Raw genomic sequence first — 12,506 nt, 5'->3', positions numbered from 1 at the left:
GAAAAGTTTTGAGACATGGAACCATTCCTATTTGTGGCACTTGACAAACAGGTTTGAACAAATATGCCTGGCAAAATTTGTCATGCAATAACATATTCTCCGTCACATCTATAGATAAACAGAAATGAAAAGTGTGAGTGAGAAAGGAAACATGTTTTGAACACAGGTTTATTGAAGAACACTGTTGCATTTTTGTTGCCACAACCACCAACTGATCAAAGCAATCTGTCGGAGGATCTAGATAGTACTCCTTTTTATGTAGAATATTTTTAACCCAAACAAAAAAAGGATAAACATAAGAATTGCAGACACAAGAAAAAAAAATCACAGTCATAGATTTTCTTGTTTGCAATTTTAAATACACTCTGTCTCTGTAGTCTTTGCTCTTGCTTTCTAGGCCCTTTGACAAAATCAGTGAGTAAACAAATGTGCGCTTGTTTCTCAACACAGGGTAGTAAGGTAAACCACATATTGCACAGCATTCAGGGAAACATTTATATGCATATAAACATGACAAAAAATAATTGTTCTTACACATGCACGTGTCAGAAGGATAGGTCAACTTGTGAAACTCCTAGCTGCCATGAAGGGCACAACAAGTACTTCCATCATAATAAAAGGTAATCAGTTGCATGGATATTCCTGGCATCCACAAGTTGGTTTGAACTGCTATAGACATTTTACATATCGTGGGAAATAAAAAAAAAAAAGAATGCAGCACTGCTACTAATGCAGGGATTTGCATCCTGCAGCATTTACCACATTTGAACTGACAGTGCTTGTAGAGCCATCAAAGGATTCGTTGAGGTGTGGTAACATTTCTTCCATCGTTATACCCAATCTCTTTTTTTACTTGCGATTTGCGGCTCCATCACAAGCTCTAAACGTAACAAATGTAAACAAATCCTCGAATATATTGCAGACACACAAGACATACATTTCTCAAGGCATTCCGTGTTTGGTTCAAAACAATTTTTCAGATATCATGGCATACACACGCCAGGCTTTTTCTATTTTAGAAAAGCACACATGCCTTGGCTGCCCATGCAATCCAAGGTTTTTACATTCTTAGTTTGAAAGAACTCATACCTGCCAATGGTTAACAGCACCAATACTAAATCATCTTCAAAAAGACTTTTCCTGCAGTAACAAAAAAAGAGATGTCAGAATATGTGATACTGCCTTATACTCCTTTACTGTTAAAGGAATATCGAAGAACCTCCCAGGTAGCACCAAAACATTATAATAATGTTATTTTTTTGTTTGGCCCAAATGTTTGAAATATGTCCTTAATGTCATTTTATTTAATATTTCCACAATGTTTATCTGTTCGTTAGATTAATGTTTTTCCATACGTTATTTGAACACACAGGAAACATTCCTTCAACATAAATTTAATGTTTGCAAAACGTTAAATTAACATTGAAGGAACATTCGAGAAACACTTTTACAACCGGTATGCAACGTTTGTAAAACATTAAATTCACATCAAAGAAAATGGTACTGCTACACTAGCAGAATATCCACAAAATGTTAGAAAGATCTTTTCAGTTGACGAAGACAAAAATATTATAAATCAGACGCAACCGCTACCCATGCAGTTACGCCTCTGCTGTGAACAAGGCGAACTGCATGGGTAGCAACTGCGTCTGATTACAATACTTTTGTCTTCAACTGAAAAGTTCTTTCTAACATTTTGTGGATATTCTGCTAGTGTAGCAGTACCATTTTCTTTGATGTGAATCTAATGTTTTATAAACTTGCATACCAACAAAACTGCAGGTAGTCAAAGCTGAAAGAAGGGTGTTGGAAAGGAACCTCCTTGAAACCCAACGACAGGCAGTGTTTCACTACAGACATGGCTTTTCTGAGGGCTGAAAAAGCTAAGACTTGCAACAAAATATTGCGTCCTGGGTCTTCGAGGAGGTCCTTTTTCACATACATAGCAATGTTTTCCAGAAGATGAACCACCGGACTCCAGTGCGCAATACACATAACGGGAGAGAATTGACTGTATGCACCTTTTGAAGAAGCTTGATCGTAGCATGTCCGTTAACTGAGGAAAAGAATGTTTGTGAAAGGCACAATATTGCACACTATTAACAAAAACGCTAGAATTAACAAGCTCCTTTTCATCACAGCACATATTGAGACGAAATAATTGCAATTTACTACCCTTGCAAAGATGAAATCAGTCAGGTACATGTACTAAAACATTTATTGTTTCAAATTAAACCAAAAGCATATACATACGAGTAAGGATGCTGCTAGACTCAGCTGTTAAAATGACAAGCCAATAACTTAAGACAAATCTGTATGTACTACAGAAACAAGCTTGAAACTGGAAAGAAGTGGTGACTAGAGCGGGTGAAGCTTGAAGCTGAGCTAGTTGGCTCATTGCTCTATATAGTGCCAGCTGAACATAAAAGAAGGGTTAGAGAGAGAGATAAGAAAGGCATACACCGCTGGACTAGGAACTGTTTCATCAGATCATCTTTCTCTTCATCTACATTGAGTTTCACTTCCTCTTTTTTTCTTATCTACATTGCATTTGATTTAATTGAGGAGTTCTTCTTCTAATCTTATACCCAAGCATCTTCTCATCTTCCATCTGTCCGCCATAAGTGCGGCCCTCTAAGGTACTCAACTTCCTTGTTGTGTAGTGCGATGGAAGGCACACACACACACTCGTCTGCCTTTGCGTCAATAGCAAGGGCCTCCAGGATTTCTCGAGTGAACTTGTGGCGGTTTCTTGCTAGGATGGTTAGGCTAGAAAACTCTGGTACACACCGGCACATGTGACAATGGGCGGGTAGGTCCCCTGCTGCAGTGGTGGCCTTCACCGAAGCTGCATGTTCCCTAGTCTGGTCACCGATGCACCTTCCCGTCTGTCCAATGTAACATTGACCACATGACAGTGGGATTTGGTACACAACCTCCTTCTCACATTCGGTGTGCTTGGTCTCGTGAGATACCTTGCAGTTTGTCTTCTCCTTGTTGGTCCCTTTGTTTACATGATGGAAAGTTGCACACAAAGAGACGAGGAAGGAACACAGAAGACAGACAGCACGATTCATGACAGGGGACATCGACACCAGGGGGTCGAGTTCAGTCGCAGAGGAATATTCGCAAAAAGGCAAGTTCTCTTTCGCTCATGCAACCGACGGCTGACTAACGCAGCGATCGGCCAGACTCAAGATGGTGAACGCCCTGAGCACCTCGCGCGTTTGTTTTTCATTAAAGCGCCCAATGATTGAGGTTTTTTCTAAAGATGGTGTGCAGATAGAGGTCTTACAATGCACCAAAAGGTTGACCTCATACAGTTTATGATTGTGCTCTCGCAGCCAGTCATTCGAACACTGTCTAGTCTGTCCGACATAGCATCTTCCACAGGAAAGAGGAATGCTGTATACAACGCTCGATGAACAGGAAAAAAAAGGCTGCACATGTTTTTTGTGGCACGTGTTTTTTATAATTTGTTCTCTTTGGCGCAGACCTTAAACAAATTTGTCATATTTTTTTAGGGGCTGATATTACTGTGGGCACAGCACACCTACTTGCCACTTGTTTTAGATTGTATCTACACAAGATATCGCATAATCTAAAACAAGTGGTAAGTAGGTATGGTGTGCCCGTAGTATTATCAGCCTCTAAAAAGATGTGACAAATTTGTTCTAAGGTTTGCGCCAAAGCGAAAAAGACACGCGCCACAAAAAACATGTGCAGCCTTTCACTCCTCGTTCATTGAGCGTAGTGTACAGCATTCCTCTTCCCTGTGGAAGATGCTATGTCGGACAGACTAGAAAGTGTTTGAATGACTGGCTGCGAGAGCACGATCATAAACTGTATGAGGTCAACCTTTTGGTGCATTGTAAGACCTCTATCTGCACACCATCTTTAGAAAAAAATCTCAATCATTGGGCACTTTAATGATAAACAAACGCGCGAGGTGCTCGATGCGTTCACCATCTTGAGTCTGACCGATCTCTGCGTTAGTCAGCCGTCGGTTGCTTTGAGCGAAAAAGAAGTTGCCTTTTTGCGAACACCTCACTATGACTGAACTGTTTACCCCCTGGTGTTGATGTCCCCCGTCATGAATCGTGCTTCATCTTTTCTTTCTTCACTTAATATACCAGAGTTGCGAGTATGCGCCTCTCTGACTTCTGTGTTTTTCCCTTGTCTCTTTGTGTGCAATTTTTCATCATGTAAACAAGAGGGCCAACAAGGAGAAAATGAACTGCCAAGTACACCAAATGTGAGAAGGAGGTTGTGCACCAAATCCCATGTCATGTAGTCAATGTTACATTGGACAGAAGGGAAGGTGCATCAGTGACTAGACGAGAGAACATGCAGCTTCGGTGAAGGCCACCACAGCGTGCAGAGCACCTACCTGCCCATTGTCATATGTGCCTGTGTGTACCAGACTTTTCTAGCCTAAACATCCTGGCAAGAAACCGCCACAAGTTCACTCGAGAAATCCTGGAGGCCTTTGCTATTGACGCAAAAGCGGACAAGTGTGTGGGTATACCTTCCATCGCACTACACCACAAGGAAGGTGAGTATCTTAGAGGGGCCGCACCCATGGTGGACAAATGGAAGACGAGGAGACGCTCGAGTATAAGACTAGAAGAAAAGGAACTCCTCAATTAAATCAAATGCAGTGTAGATAAAAAAGAAGAGAAACTCAACGTAGATGAAGAAAAAGATGATCTGATTAAACAGTTGCTAGTCCAACGGTGTGTCTTTCTTATCTCTCTCTAATCCTTTTATGTCCAGCTGGCACTATATACAATTGCCATGTGTAGAAGCAGTTAGAAAAACTTGATTACTAAAACGGTATCGTATTAAAGAAAAGCCGGAAAGGACTGACTAAAGCCTGTCACTAGACTAGAACAGAAGTCGAGACATTAAATAGGCCTATTGCCGCTTTAAAAAGTAAAATATGACAATAGAATATGAAATAGGCTGAAGAAACTCTAGAACAGGACTAGACAGAAAAAAAAAATTAAAACAAACAGACTTTCATCTTCCCAAGTCAAACCACAGTAAAGCCTGTCACTAGACTAGAACAGAAGTCGAGACATTAAATAGCCTTATTGCCACTTTAAAAAGTAAAATATGACAATAGAATATGAAATAGGCTGAAGAAAGTCTAGAACAGGACTAGACAGAAAAAAAAAAAATTGAAACAAACTGATTTTCATCTTCCCAAGTCAAACCACAGTTTCTGTCGATGGGATGTTTTCGACTTTTCTGGCTGCAAACAAAACAAGAAAATAATTAATACAGAGTGCCGGAAACTAAATTTGAGGTGGCAAATGATCATAATACGTGGAAAACATAACAGTGTAGCTTAATTCGAAATTTAGCTTTGTGACAATGGTTTGCAGGTTTGGAAACCCCTCAAGAAATTAGGGTGTACTAGAAATATCCTAGTGGGAAAGAGAGTTCATATAGAGCCGCAAAAAGGCTGACCTGATTTCCCACATAACTACGAACTAAAAGAAAATGACAATCTTGTTCAAGTGCTTAAAACAGTGAATTGATTGCAAAAAACAAACAAAGTAGCAAACACTTATGACAAGAGACAACACAGGTACATCTCTCAACTAGCAAAAATAAAATAATGCCTTGTGGTAGTTTATTGATGTTGCTAGTTGAACTGTACACCCGTGGCATCTCTTGTCATAAGTGTCTCTCTTTTGTTTGTTTCTTAACTCCCACCAACATGCTATCAAATCCTTTAATTTGTTGTTGAGTCACTTGTACCTAGTAGTTGTCAGTCCTCCTGCTCAAGCAAACCAACATTGAAACACGCGACAAAATACACCTTGTGACGACCCGGAGCTGAGCTTGTTGGTGCAGCGCTTGTCGATGGGGCCAAATGAACCTACAGCACAAAAACAGGAAGAGAGAAAATGAGACAAACACAATGCCGGACTAACTTCATCCACATACTTTATTTACAAAAGAACCAGTTGGCCCCGTCTGGGGCCAACCTGCTCCTGTGTAAATGAATAAAAATGCACTCCATTAAACAGTTTAGTCCAGCATCGTGTTTGTCTAATTTTCTCTGTGTTGTCATCTTGTATGTTCAGCTGGCCTCACCCAATAGCAACACACAATCAGTCCCACAAACGGCTGTCAGAAATACTTTTACTGCCCTATTTTCTAGGAAAGCAAGACAAAGAAAATCAAGCTGAGTGCAGAACTTTCTTATTCGGCTGCTACATTCTGTATGTTAGAAAACCAATTTTTACTTTTTTCCAATAAGAAATTATTGTAAACAAAGCTTCCTTCGTTATTTTGTAGTTGTGCTCACTGCTTCTGCTGGTGCATTTGATTGGGAGGGGCAATGATACAAGTGAGCATGTACTATTGCAATACATTGCAATATGAACACAAAGCGCATAACTTTCAGTACACTGCTTACACACCAGGCACCAGTCAAGGCATTCAAGAGTTGGAGATTAATCTAGTGTCCTTGGTCGAACTACACATGTGCAAGCTTCGCTGGCTCGTGGCCAGTTTGTGCAGCATTTGTAGAAAGCCACAAGCTCTCTTCTTTGTATTTCAATGTATAGCGATAGTACAATAGAACTCTTCGCTGTGTTACAGATCTCATGCATGGTTTACATTCTTCATTTTGTAAGCCTCAGGAGATTTTTAGATTAATCATCAGCTTCAATGTATTTGTATCCTTCCTGCAAAGATTAGGTTGTTGCTTGCCTTGAGCACGGAGCCGGACGTTGGCGAAGCGCAGCCAATCACCAATGGCGCGGCCCATCTCGTCGTCTGTTGCAGTTTTGCGGGTTACACGTACAGCAGCTGAAAAAAATATGCACAGCTATCAGAAGTTTTATAACGATCACTGTAAAGTAATACTTAATAATAAAAAAAAAAAAAAGACGGGTGCATGCAAGCACATTACTCTCCATAGTGTAGACAGTGATACAAAAACATTACTCTTACCATAGATCAGGCTAAAGATCTTCAGTTTCCCGGCTTCTTGCTTTCCGTTTCGCCCGGTTCTGTTGTAGAAGACGGCAACTTCATCTCCGACAAGTTTCTTAAACACCGTTTTTGTTGTAGAGGCTACATCTCTACCTCCAATTTGGCCAAGCTCTTTCACCTAGAAATCAAAAGTTATCCACAATAAGCCACACATAAAAGCTTCTCTTGCTCAAAGAACAGAAGAAAGATGAAAAACAATGACTATTTCAGTACATGTATGTTCTGGATAATAACCTTTGGCTGTAACGCACAACAACTTGAAACTTACTAGCTTTGCAAAAATGGCTTCATTTTTTAAGCTAGCCTCCAGGAAGGCAAATTCCTCTCTTGTCTTCACTGGATAGACTGGAAGGTCTTCTGGATGGACTGGACCAGCCATGGCAGTAGGGTCATCAGCATTCACATGCATCTGTATTCTGGCCAACATTGTAGCCATGCTTGTCAACTGTGCCTTAATACACTCAAGTTCCCTAAGAACTGTGACCAAAGCTAAAAAAAAAAAAAAAAAAGAGCAATACGTTAGAACCTTATCAATATTGAGTGTTCCGATAAAGATGATAAAAAAACAAGCCTTTATTCATTTTCAAGGTGACAAGGAGTTAATACTTTAATCGCTTAAAGCTGTAAGAGCATTAAAGATACAGAAACTTTTCTCTTGTTGCTCACGTTACCGAAGCACTTAGCTTAATTACACAAACAAATTATCCATTCTTACAACGTGCAGCATGCATCAATGCTGCAAAGCAACAAGGCTAAAGTTTTTTTTTTTTTAAACAGGACATGCCTCAGCCAGGGTTGTAAAGCACCTAGGTACAAGTAACTCGAAATCGGTATCTAGGTACCTTTGTTGTACCTGACATAAAAACCTAGGTACTTTCATTTTTCGGTATCTGTATCTGTACAGGGTTGGAACTCATGAAATGTACTTGGGAGGAGCCACGGGAGCAGCTGAACCTACATTCTGGAGCAGGCTAGGAGCAGCTCAGATAAGTTTTCACTGCACTTCAGTTTATGTCTTAGTAATTACATGCGCGAATCACGTGACGTGCGCAAGCAACGAACGTGCAGTTGCGCGAAGGAACAGGGCAATAAATTTCGAATTTATCCTATTGTGTAACTCAATAACGAAGCAGCAGACTATGATTAAGCGTAGTTATCATATTCGAGGCGATAAGCAGGAGCAAGGTTAAAGTATGCCAAGCAGATCTACCGCTTGCATGAGAGCTGCTGGCCGGCAAGGTTTCGGATTGGACCGCATTTCAGTTCTATCAAATCACGATTTATCTTGTGGGAATGCGGTTCCAACTTTTAACGATGAAGTACTAACAGGAATCTTTTGCTCCTGTCTTCAACTGGCTGAAGTCTGGATCCCGGGCCGCAGAGCCTCAGGCAATCTGACTCTTAACGACTCGACCTCACTTCTGCTGACGTGCTTAAAGGGCAACTCCGCTTCATTTTTGGTTTTGAAAAAACAATGCAGTCCTCTTCAGTATCGCCTAGGAAGACCACGAGTGAAATGTTACGACGCAGTTCTGTCTAAATGTTTCTTAAACGGTCCGGCAAACTTCGCAACTCGCCAAGTTGTCGAAATCGGCTGACTTGAGCGGGCGATCAGGCGCAACCAACAGCGCAGTCAAGGCTATGGCATGGGCGGAGCCAACATTGAGCTAAACGTCATTATCATGGCCCCCTTTTGCTTGTTTTCACTTCTCCGCGCGAGCGTAGCGCATGACGTCAGCAACGTTGCCTCTCGGCGCTCAGCGGTGTCCACATGATTGGTGTAACGCGCCCGCGCAGCGCGTTTCTTGGGAGCCGTCCGGCCGCCCGCCGTTACCGCCGTCTTCCGCGTCACAACCGCCGTCGTCGTCTCACCGATTGTGATTATTGTCTCTCGGAGTTTCATCCACACCACGGACACCATGTGCGCAGACTTATGCCGCAGTTGTGCAGACGTCGTCGAATGCCGTAGACACCAAAACGTGGCGAAGAGTGCGGTGCAGACGACACTCGCGCCTGCCACACGCCCGCCCCAATCCCGCCCGTCGTTGGGCCGAGGATCACGTGACATCTCGTACCACGTGATGGCCATGTACTTGGCGGCCCGAGGCCAATGTTGCCGGGCAGAGCCGAAGTTTCGGTTTCGATTTCAGCTCGTGTTTAAAATTAGATTTAAAAATATATAGCCCACTTTTCGCAAAGCAAACAACGTAGTGTGTTTTACTAGGGCTTTTTAATTCGAAATCACTCATTATCCCGAAATCTTCGGAATTGAGCGGAGTTGCCCTTTAACCGCTTATGGTTGAAGGATAACAATCCAGAAGCAGGTGGTGTAGCGCTTGGAGTCTGACCCCCAATTTTTTTCGTGCGCTTCTGACTCGAGATACACAGGGAGAATAAACAGAGCAAAGGAGTGCAAGGCCGACCAAGCTAAATGCGCTCATTGTTGCGAATCGGGTCGATAAAAACCGGAACCAAGACAAAATACAATTCTTTTGGTGCATAATGGCACGAGGTATTGGCTGTGGCGCAGTTTCCACAACATGTTTCAGGATGGCGCAGACATATGCGTCTGGCGCAAATGGTACAGCTATTCCACCCCTGCTGTATTTTAGGTACATTTTCCAGAAACTTGTAACTAAGTGAAGTTACTTTTTACAGGTTCATGTGTCAAAAGTGCACATACATCCTAACTCTTCTGTCAGTCACAAAATATACTTGCCTTTGCTTGAAGGTTCAGCAGAGCAGTTCAAAGAAGATGCACTTTTTGGTCTTCCTTTGGGCAACACCAAGTCATCTGAAAAACCACAAGCAATGCATAAGTAATAACAAGGATGAGCAGTTGAACTGCTATGTCACAGTTGCGTATTTCCTTGGATGGGAGTACAAGGCTGTCAAACTGCAAGCTGCAGTGTGCTTTATTCTGGAATCCTTTCTTCTTTTTTTTCTTGGGGAAACGCGGAAAGGGGCGAAGGGGGGGGGGGAGTCCTCTTACGAGGGATCCGCGAGCCGCACTTGGACCAGCAAAGAGCCGCATGCGGCTCGCGAGCCGCGGTTTGCCCACCCCTGATCTATACCATGCCCATACTGTACACTATGCGACGCTGTTAGCACAAACACAACATCGTCGGGTTTACTCGCTTTACTTACACAAATCAGGTGATATCACCAAAATTACTAATGCGGTGAAAAGGGCCCATAAGGGTTTCACAGCTTGAGCAAAGCACAAAAAAGCGCCGATGTCATGTTCATGCTAAAAGTGTCGCACTGTGTACATAACAGCCTGCACGTGGGTCTAGGAAGGCCTTTTCTCAACTCTAGATTACAAACATTCGAAGTGTGAAATACATGATCTGTAGTTTTGTTTTGATTACCTTGTGCATTTCACTTTATCACTAGTATTTGTTCATGTAAACCATTTCCTTCAAAACACGTGTAAGAAAAAAGGACTTGCCACCATCAGTTTGGCCTGCTCCTCCACAATGTGCTCCACTTTTTCTTTGAAGAGGTGGTGGCGGTGGGGGCTCAGCGAGAAATTCAATGTCACCTTCTGGAGGTGGTTCTTCAGTTACTCCCTCCTCATCGCTGCTGTCAGTGAGGTAGTCATCGAAAAATGTCGGAGGTCGCCGTATTCTTTTTTGCGATGTCTCTGCTTCCGATGTAAGGTCGGACTCTTCCTCCGCCTTTATGGACCTCTTGCGGGCAACTTCGTAACTGTCTGCAAGTCAGATGTTATGTAGATAATGAATTAATAAAAAATGTGCGTTGAATGTGAGGCATTATATTTTGCTGAGTTTTGTCTAAGCTGTACGTAGCTTCTGCTAATGAAGCATATGCTGCCTTTTTGTAGCTATCAAGCTGTTACCAATGTGTCCTATTAACATAGGCAGTGGGAGGTCTATAGTACCGTTACCATAGTAACTAAAAAAAGGGAGTCAGATATGATATGTACTTTAAGAATTATTTCACAACCAAACCCCCTTCTCTTTTGTAGATTCTGCGAAAGTGTGGATTGTAATAACTTTCAATAGAGCAGTGCTCTCTTCAGAATGAAAAAAAAAAACTAATGGCGTTCAGGGCGGAGCTTACCTGTATATGACATGACCCTGCAGGCAAATTTTGGCCAGTCTTTGCCTGGCTCCGTTCTGTCCCTCACTGCACTGTTCACTTTTGCAGTATTTTTAAACGGTGGCCAGGGAGCTGTCCCGTTCTTAATCCAGCGTGTTGGAACCACGGCCACGTCATCAGTCTTCATAAAATGGGCGACCGAGAACATCTAGAAAATTCAATTTGAGACCGTCAGTAAAGAGCATACCTACAAGTTTTATGAAGTAACAAGATTAGGGGTGTGCAAATAGTGATGTAACCAAATCAAACATGAATCGAATATTGATGAAACCAAATAAAATATGAATGCTGTGTACATGGTTTATGAAGGTGAAAATTACTAAAACTAAAACAAAAGAAAACTCATGATGTGTTTGGCATTTGTATTGATAGATGGCGCTCCCTCCTTATCGCAACGGCTCGTGACCACCGTGGTTTGTTAAAATGGGCATAATCTTTTTGAAATGTACCTTCGGTTAAAAAATAAATGCGGACAATAAAAGCAAAACTTAGAGTAAAAAAAACGTGTCTGTATAACGGTGGCGCTTTTGCTGTCAACGGATTTCGTCTGCGTGTCGTCTGCTTTCTTTCACTGGTCGGCTGCAACTTCGGAGGCTGCTCCCGACGCCATCTATCGATACGAATGCCAAACACATCCCGCTAATGAACCCCTCTCGTTTACGTCGCTGCCCGCCGTAGACCCTGGCAAGTTTCTTGGCCTTATTTTTTACAGAACGAGAACTACGCTTTATAATTTTACAAGAAAAAACCGACCTGTGAAATACACCGCTGACGAAAAGTTTAGATTGTTACGTGCAGGCATTGATTTTTACGGTCCATTTCAGATCGAGCCTGGTGGCTTGAACCACCCTATATTTCATGGGCTTTCTTTCTTTGCTAGAAAAGGAAGCAAACAAAGTGTATTGTGTTCAAAACACCCCAGTTGGCTGTTTCTCAAGACTTCTAAAGCCTGCCAGTTGACACCTTGATCCTGCTGGTCTTAAAATTGATATTTAAAAGTTTGCCAAGTCTTTCTTGCGTTTCGCAAGACACCTGCTAACAACATAGTGGTTTTCACTTGTGTAGAGCAGAGGTGCACAGACTGGAGGTTGTGGGGAAATGTCTGGCGGCTACAGAGCCTCGGAGAGCTCCAAAAATAGTTAAGGCGGGGGTCGCCGGAGGGCACTCAGAAGCTTTGGGGGTTCGCAGTCCCGAAAAGGTTGTGTACCTCTGGCGTAGAGTGTTCAGTCTTTTTATACTTGCGGCATCTTAGCTGGGATATCTATCAGTTGGGACAATAGTTACGTGTAATCACCAAGTCAAAGGATAATCACATTATCATTCATTTAAAGAGCTAAAGTAGTGAGCACACATCATGAGCAAAAGAA

The 12,506-nt window shown here is 42.3% G+C and overlaps 1 protein-coding gene across 3 annotated transcripts; it reads right to left on the bottom strand.

Moving 5' to 3' along the window:
• Positions 1-3,394: 3,394 nt before the first annotated feature.
• On the bottom strand, positions 3,395-11,641 carry LOC115327101. Of its 3 annotated transcripts, none has more exons than XM_040222228.3 (8): positions 11,101-11,641; positions 10,466-10,729; positions 9,734-9,808; positions 7,283-7,503; positions 6,973-7,132; positions 6,730-6,828; positions 5,770-5,890; positions 3,395-5,257 (listed from the first exon to the last, which is right to left on the bottom strand). In XM_040222228.3, the coding sequence occupies exons 1-7, from the start codon at positions 11,285-11,287 to the stop codon at positions 5,793-5,795; spliced, it is 1,104 nt and encodes a 367-aa protein (XP_040078162.1). In that variant the 5' UTR covers positions 11,288-11,641; the 3' UTR covers positions 3,395-5,257; positions 5,770-5,792. The 3 variants fall into 3 exon arrangements, with proteins under 3 accessions (XP_040078162.1, XP_040078161.1, XP_040078163.1); XM_040222227.3 differs by having other exon boundaries at positions 5,831-5,890; XM_040222229.3 differs by lacking the exon at positions 5,770-5,890 and having other exon boundaries at positions 11,101-11,640.
• Positions 11,642-12,506: the final 865 nt, after the last annotated feature.

Source organism: Ixodes scapularis, unplaced genomic scaffold, assembly GCF_016920785.2.
Source record: "Ixodes scapularis isolate PalLabHiFi unplaced genomic scaffold, ASM1692078v2 ptg002441l_1__unscaffolded, whole genome shotgun sequence".
Classification (NCBI taxonomy): Eukaryota; Metazoa; Arthropoda; class Arachnida; order Ixodida; family Ixodidae; genus Ixodes; species Ixodes scapularis.
Note: the sequence above shows the minus strand (reverse complement) of the source record. Positions and strands in the feature narration are given on the sequence as shown.